Consider the following 7,192-nt stretch of genomic DNA (forward strand, 5'->3'; position numbering starts at 1 on the left):
AAGGGGCTGCTCAGGGAGGTGGTGGAGTCACCGTCCCTGGAAGTGGTTTAAGGATTAAAGGAACTTAATCCTGGATGTAGCAGTTGGTGCTCTGGTCTGGTTGACAAGGTGGTGGTGGGGCATAGGTTGAACTCAATGATCTCCGAGATCTTTTCCAACTGAATTGATTCTGGGATTCTGTGCTAGGACAGTGGTGCCTCTCAGCATCGTCTGCATGTCCCTAGTGCTCCCGGCTGTCCTAGCCCCATCCTGGGAAAGGACTGGTATATATATACATATATATATATATGTGTGTGTGTGTAAAAAAAAAATAGAATCCTAGAATGGTTTGGGTTGGAAGAGACCTTAAAGCTCATCTCATTCCAACCCCTGCCATGGGCAGAGACACCTTCCACTAGCTCAGGTTGCTCTAAGCCCCATCCAAGCTGGCCTTGGACACTTCCAGGGATGGGGCAGCCACAGCCTCTCTGGGCAACCTGTGCCAGGGCCTCACCACCCTCACAGGGAAGGATTCCTTCCCAATATCTCATCTAACCCTGCCCTCTGGCAGTTTGAAGCCAGAAGGGATGAGTGTCATATTCTTTACAGTCTGTAAAGACCAAGGAGGCAAAGTCTTAGTTTGTATTACATTGGCCAAGTGTGCTGACAGTTAAATAGTCAGGATGTTTCCAAGACAGCACTCAGATTCAAAAACAAAACAAAAAAAACCCCTTAAGGTGTTGCCATTCAGGTTGTAAAGTGTCCTGGAAGTGCTTGTGCAAAACTGACTTGTTTTTAAACAGAACTCCACTTCTCTCGCATTTTAAGACAACATTCAATCCTTTTACCAACTTTAATTTCCCCTCCCTGCAGCCGATGGGCAAGAGCAGCGCTACTTTTGCTTGCCTGGATCTCACTGGAACACCAGGGAGGGTCTGAGGTCACAAGTGGGAGGTTCCAGCCGTGTCCCCCGCTGTGAGCAGGACAAGGAGCCGCGGTGATCCGGGGGGGATATCCAGGGTGGAGGCGGCTCTGAGCCATGTCCCAGGACAGGTGGACCAATCCCAGGGAGCGGCGCCCTGGCGACTGGGTGAGGGCTGGGCAGGAGCCCCCCCGTGTCCCCCACGGGGCTTCTTTATCCTTATGCACTCAAAACCCCACCATGCTAAGGGTGACTTTATCTCTTAGCCAGACACTAGTTTCCCCATTCCTGATGTTTATGAGGAAAAAGAGCTCTAGGTATTCACAGGCAGTGTGCTGGGGCAAACTCCAGCTGGATTTCTTTTCCGGTGTTTCATCAATGCGAGAGGTCTATTAATTGACATTTTTAGTCCTAGCTAATTTTCTTTCACTTGTGGAAAACTCCAGCCAACGTTTCCCTCGGTTCTCACCCTCAGGAGAACACTGTCTCCCCTTTGGAAGTGCTGGGTTGGGATATCTTGGCACCCCAGGTCACTGTGACACCCACCTGGCACAAGCTGTTCCTCAGGCTCTGAACCCACTGGTCTGACATTTGCTTGAGCTGTTCCCAAAAGTTTTGTCCTGTGGCCGTGCAGCAGCAAGAGCAGGGGGCTGGGGGGGGAGAGGTTGTTAAGTGGATTTCCTGCGTGGTTATTGCTGTATAAATAGTCTTCAGAAAGTTGCTGGATATTCTTCTCTTGAAAGTTCCTAATATTCTTGTCTCCATGGGAGGCGTTGTGTTGTGTGTATGTGAGGCTCCTGCTTTTTCCAGCGGCCACTAGGTGATGCTGCAATCCAAATAATAAAAAATAAATGGCAAAACACTACTTCGGCCACATTTCTGATCAGATTTATTTTTGGCAGGTTTTTTTTTTGTTTTTGTTTGTTTGTTTGTTTTAATGGGTCATAATATTCGTTATTTTCTAGTTTGCTCATGTTGGAGAGTGCCAGGATGAGTTCGAGACAACAACAAGCGCCGCACTAAGACATGTCCTGGACTCAACAGCAGCTCAGGGCATTGATCACAGACTGCCTCTGGAATACAAAGCTCGGGACCCGGTGAGTTCCTGTGGCAATACAGTCGATTTCCAGAGCTCTTCTGCAAGTTGTCACTTGCTAAGTTGTAAGTAAGAACAGCTCTTGGGGTCGTTAGCAGAGCAGTCACAGCGGGCTTGGCAGACTTTGTGCCTCGGGGGATAAAGTGATTGCTGCCTGGGCTGAGGGAGAAACATATTTCCCTGTTACTCACTTGTAATTTTGGATACTCTAAGGCCTGCTGTATTATTGCTGATTTCAAGCATCAGTCACTTTTCCTTTCTATTCTTGAGACACAGAATACATTAGGATCAATCTCAGTCCAAAAGCTGTGTGTAAAACCCTGTAAGAACGTTTAATTGAAATCTGAAGGTCTGTTTTGTATTGAATGTCAGCAATTCTGTATATTCAGGCAAAGGATTATTCTTTTGATCATTAAAAAGGTGGAAGCTTCCCATTGGAAATGCTTTTAAGGCTTGCTTAAAAATGAGGAGATCCAGGACGATTTTAGGCTCAAACAAAATACAGTATTTTAAAATCACAAGAATTCAAAATGTTGCAATTTCAAAAGCATGTTTTTATGTCCTTATTCCATTACCACACTGAGCTTTGCTTTACCCACCCACTTTGTGCAGAGAACATTTTCTATTTTCATTTTCTATAAGCATAGCAATTACATTGAGTTCATTTCACAGATTTTGCTATAATGAAGAGCAGAAATGGGCTTGGAAGGAGTATTTAAAAGGGAAGCTTGGGGCTAGTGAAAAAGAGATTAGACTGTAACCTGAGTGTTCACTGTGTTGGTATTACATTGGCCTTTCTGTGGAACATCTGGCCTTAGCCACTGTCTGAAAAGGAGAACCAGCTTAGAGGCTCCTTTTATCAACACCAGTGTAACTGTTCACCTGGTCTTTCATGTCCTGTCTTTACCAGCCCTTCACTGTTAAACAGAATTAGGGGAACTCCTGTCTGCCATAAATCAAGAATTAAAATGAGATCAGTGGTGAGAGCACGAAGGGGCACGAAAGGCTAAAATGTGATGTCACAGGGACAAGCTGAGGAAGTTTGTTTATGTGACATTTAAAAAGTTGGAAGCTCACTGCATGTTTAGCTGGATGGCTCTGGTCTCTTTGCATGAGGGAACTCCCTGGCTGTGAGGTTAATGAATTTTCTCAGAAATACTGTTTAAGCCTTATTTCTTACTTCATGATAGTCCCATAATTATTCTAAAATAGATTTTTTTTTTTTTTAGTCCTTAGTTAATATGGGGAATCCTTCCAAGAGATGATATTCAGTATTTACCATCCTGGTTTTCAATGTTCCTGCAGCACACAGGCATTAGTAATAAACACTATTCCTGAAATGTTGAGCTTGACAAGTAATTGCAGTAGGATATTTTAATAAGTCTTACATTTTACTGACTTAGAAGGTGCTTATTTTTAAACACATATATTAGAAAATCTGCCTAGTAGACCAAATGTCCTGACATATGACCATGCAGGAAGATTTTCTACTTGAGGTCTTTTCTTCTGGATCAGGCCTCCAGTTACATTTCTTTTTAGAACTGATTCAGATTCCCCTACTCTTGAAACACCTCTTTTAGATTGTGTTACATTCAAACTTGTTCTCCTGTTTGGAGGGGAATATCATAGCTGGAATATTGCAATGATACATAACAAACATTAAAAAATTTAAATATGTTCAGTTCTTTTTAAAATAGATCTTTTGCAGTTGGCCTTTTTTTTCTTCTGAAGAGACTGGATGAACATCATGTTAAAGAATGAGATTATAAATTAGTTAAGCAATTAATACCTCCTCCACTTCCCCTGCAACAAGCAATATCAATGACATTCAGTTCATAAATCACAGACTAATTCAGTTTTGAGGTCCCTTTTGTAGTTTATTTTAATTAGCTTTAGGCCTGCTGCTAAATCAAACAAGGCAATCCTGACATATCCAGCATTTTGCTGCCTGCAGACAGAGTGTAGCATTTCTTATTTGAAAAGTCACACTTTTATATTAATCATGTATATAAACATAAGCAAATCCTCCTGATTATTAAAAAAAAAAAAGTCCACATTACCCCTATAAAATCATGTGCAGCTGAATATTTAACATATGAATATGACTTCTGTGCTAGAACACAGCTGTAATTTCAGAATATAAGGACTAAGACTGGTAGACTGCAAACAGGGTATATGAAAATTCATATTTTTTTGCTATAATTTCTTTTCTTTCAGAAAGCAGGAAACAAGAATTTCCCATTTTCTTCTCATGACAACAAACACAGTCTATGTAATGCAGCAGAGTATTTTGATCTTGTAAGTACCCAGCACTGAGACAAATCAAACTCATATCTATTAGTCTGCCAGAGACTGAACACAGTATCTTTTCTGTCCCCTGCAAAAAAAGTAATAGATGCTAAAACTTCTGAGAAGAGAAAGATGTAAAAAAAAAAGAAAAAGACGTTTTTTATTAGTGTAGGGGTGGGACTTCTCTGGGACTGTCACAGATGTACAGCAGCACACACTGAGAGTGGTAGAATTCAACAGGAACAAAAAAACCCCATTATTTGGGTCTTTTCTTGCATTCCTGTTTTGGTTTTCTACCCAGTTATAGGCCCTGTTAGTCTGCTGAAGGTGATTGGCCTTGCAATGAATTTTTGTAGGGGTCTCAGGCACTCCTAACCCACAGCCCCAAACATTTGGTTCAGACTCATCTTTATCAGAAGTTGAACCAAAAGCCACAGGATACCCACAATACATCTGCAGAGTGTAATCTTTTCCAATGCAGGTCTCTATAACACACCTGTTTAAATGTATGCTGCAGAAACCAAAGCTTTGAATAGGATTGAAATTGTTTAGGAGTTCTCTGTATGTACAACAGTTTCATGTTCTTCCACTTAGATTGTTGGTATCATTCCAGGCAGCAAAAGAAATGGTGCAGTTCACAGGATAATAAGTAGAGGAGGAAGCAGTGAATTGTAATATAGAAAGTTTGTCTGATTTTTGACTCTCTCAGACTTTTTGGAATTCATATTTCACTGAGTAACCTCCATTTCTGTGCACTTTGTGCAGTGTCTCGTAGTTTTAGAGATACTGATCAACCATAATTCCAAATAAATTTCCTTCAAGCTGTGGAGTGTGGAAATCAGGTTCTGTCTCTCTGTATTTGGACACACAAGGGATGGCTTTGAAGATTCAGATTTCATGGTCTGTCTCTGTCTCTTCGTTGCAGCCTGAACTTAAAATTATTAACCTATTTCTTTGGGTTACTCTGAAGATTAATTTAGCTGAGTGTAGATAAATAGCCTTGAGTACATGGTATGCTACAGAAATGCAAAGTAAAAGTGGTTTATTAGCACTAAGAGGTGGAAGGTCAGCAGATTTCCCATTATATATGCAACCAGAAACGTTCATCCAGGCAAGTCTGACAATATTATTTTTAACTTGCTAAAGATCAGCCCTGAGTTCTTGAAATCACTGTGGTAACAGCTTCGTTCACTTCCCAGTGGGGTAGTGACTGTTACAAGATTCATCTGTGAAGCTGTGACTGGAAGTCATATGTTTGCATGAATTTTTCTCTCCATTTTTTTCCCAGGGCATGGGCCTGAAGAAGTTGGATCCAGAGAAACAGCAAGGGAGCTCCACTAACTTCTTTGAGTGGGCTCATGAATCCATCCCTAGCAGTGAGGATGGCTTAACCATTTACCAGACATCCTTTGTGATAGATGAAAACAATGAAAACACTGAGGGCCCCTGGTTCAGGCGGTTCCCAAAACACCACGGCACAAACTGGTGCATTGAGCAACCTGTTCTTGAGAATGCAAAAAACCTGCAGCCAGACAAGTCATCTTAAGTGTAAAAACACCCCTGGAGCACTGACTTCCCAAATCTGAACTGTTCATTACTCAAATCAATGGTGAAGGAATAAACAATTTGTCAAAGTTCGTGTGGCAGTACGGTTGAGGTCACTAGAATCAATCTGATGTTACTCTGAAGACATACATTGCTATAAAGATTTTCATGAAGAGGAGCATTATAAAGATTGTACATATTTTTCGAAATACCTCTCTATTAGGAGAACAGAGGTGGGGACTGTGCTTGTGTTATTTGATACTGGTTGACCCTCATCTTGCTACAAAAGCTCCCTCAGGTTCCAGATCAGTGGCATGGCTGTACCTCAGGCATCTGACAGCACCTCTGTTGACACAGGAGCATAATGGAATTGGATCCTCGAGGGTTTACCACAACAGGGATCCAAAACTCTGTGTGTTCAGTAAGAGAGAAACCTTTCTGAAAGGTTTAGTGCCTGTGAAGACAGGTCACCAGCCACTGGAGAAAGGAGATAAAAAAGGAGCTGTGCATTAAATTGCTGTGCAAAGCAGCTGTCATGTTGGATTATAGCACAGCACTGTAGAAGTGGAAAAAGAGAGTGTTGTGGACAATGTTTGCACACTGTGAGTGCACACACAAAACCTGATTCCTGGGAGTAAGGGGGTGAAAAAGCTCGAGCTGAAGTGAAAGGCTGCATGAAGATTTGAGTTTGAGGTGACTGGATCTGAAAAGAACTCAGGATTTTATAGTTACATGTCCCTGAGGAAGTGAGTTCAGAACCAATCCTCCAAGCACTCTGCTCCTGGAATATTCACTGACGTTAGGATGTGGCAGGCTGTAGAGTCAGACCTCCAAATGATGTGTTTTCCTCTTCTGGATCATTTCCATTAATATCAATAAAATAATAAGCCAAACTGCGAGTCTTAAAATATCCTACAAATAAGGTTGTTGCTATGCAAAATAATGTTGACTAAAAAAAAAAATTAAGCACAAGTTTGTGGGCCAATTTCCTTGGTTTACAAGATAAATGGTAAAATAAACCCTCAACCCTTAGAATTCCCTGCACTGTAAGAGCTGCCTTGAACATGAGCTAAGTTAAGAAATGACATTTCTGCCTTTCAGGGCACAGATATATCTTTTGTTATCAGCATGCAGTGGCTGATGGCCTTTTTGTTTGCCATCAAAATAGGTGGGATTAGAGTATTTCCCCAAACATGATTTTATTATCACATGTTGAAATAATAAACTCTTTTTTTTTTTTTATGAGTTCCCCCTACTAAAGTTCTTGGGGTGCTGCACAATACATTAAAATCCATTAATGAACAATGTAAAACCACATAAAAAGCCAAGTAACATGTGAAAAACAATTATTTTTTTCTCAG

The 7,192-nt window shown here is 41.3% G+C and overlaps 1 protein-coding gene across 1 annotated transcript; it reads left to right on the forward strand.

Annotated features, from left to right (window-relative positions):
• Window positions 1–170: 170 nt before the first annotated feature.
• Window positions 171–5,924, forward strand: TEX36 (testis expressed 36). Its single transcript, XM_027655332.1, has 5 exons — window positions 171–263; window positions 853–1,069; window positions 1,867–1,998; window positions 4,215–4,295; window positions 5,575–5,924. Exons 2-5 carry the CDS (start codon window positions 1,019–1,021, stop codon window positions 5,830–5,832), a joined length of 522 nt encoding a protein of 173 aa, XP_027511133.1. The 5' UTR covers window positions 171–263; window positions 853–1,018; the 3' UTR covers window positions 5,833–5,924.
• The last annotated feature ends 1,268 nt before the right edge of the window (window positions 5,925–7,192 follow it).

The sequence above is a fragment of the Corapipo altera genome, unplaced genomic scaffold, assembly GCF_003945725.1.
Source record: "Corapipo altera isolate COAL_440 unplaced genomic scaffold, ASM394572v1 180, whole genome shotgun sequence".
Taxonomy (NCBI): domain Eukaryota; kingdom Metazoa; phylum Chordata; class Aves; order Passeriformes; family Pipridae; genus Corapipo; species Corapipo altera.

What these genes read in the sequence shown, in the direction of transcription:
- TEX36 (XM_027655332.1), top strand. Translation starts at nt 1,019, where the DNA reads ATGTCCCAGGACAGGTGGACCAATCCCAGGGAGCGGCGCCCTGGCGAC. An exon ending in AGCGGCGCCCTGGCGACTGG is followed by an intron (nt 1,070 to 1,866) that starts GTGAGGGCTGGG and finishes GTTATTTTCTAG; the next exon opens with TTTGCTCATGTTGGAGAGTG. An exon ending in AATACAAAGCTCGGGACCCG is followed by an intron (nt 1,999 to 4,214) that starts GTGAGTTCCTGT and finishes CTTTTCTTTCAG; the next exon opens with AAAGCAGGAAACAAGAATTT.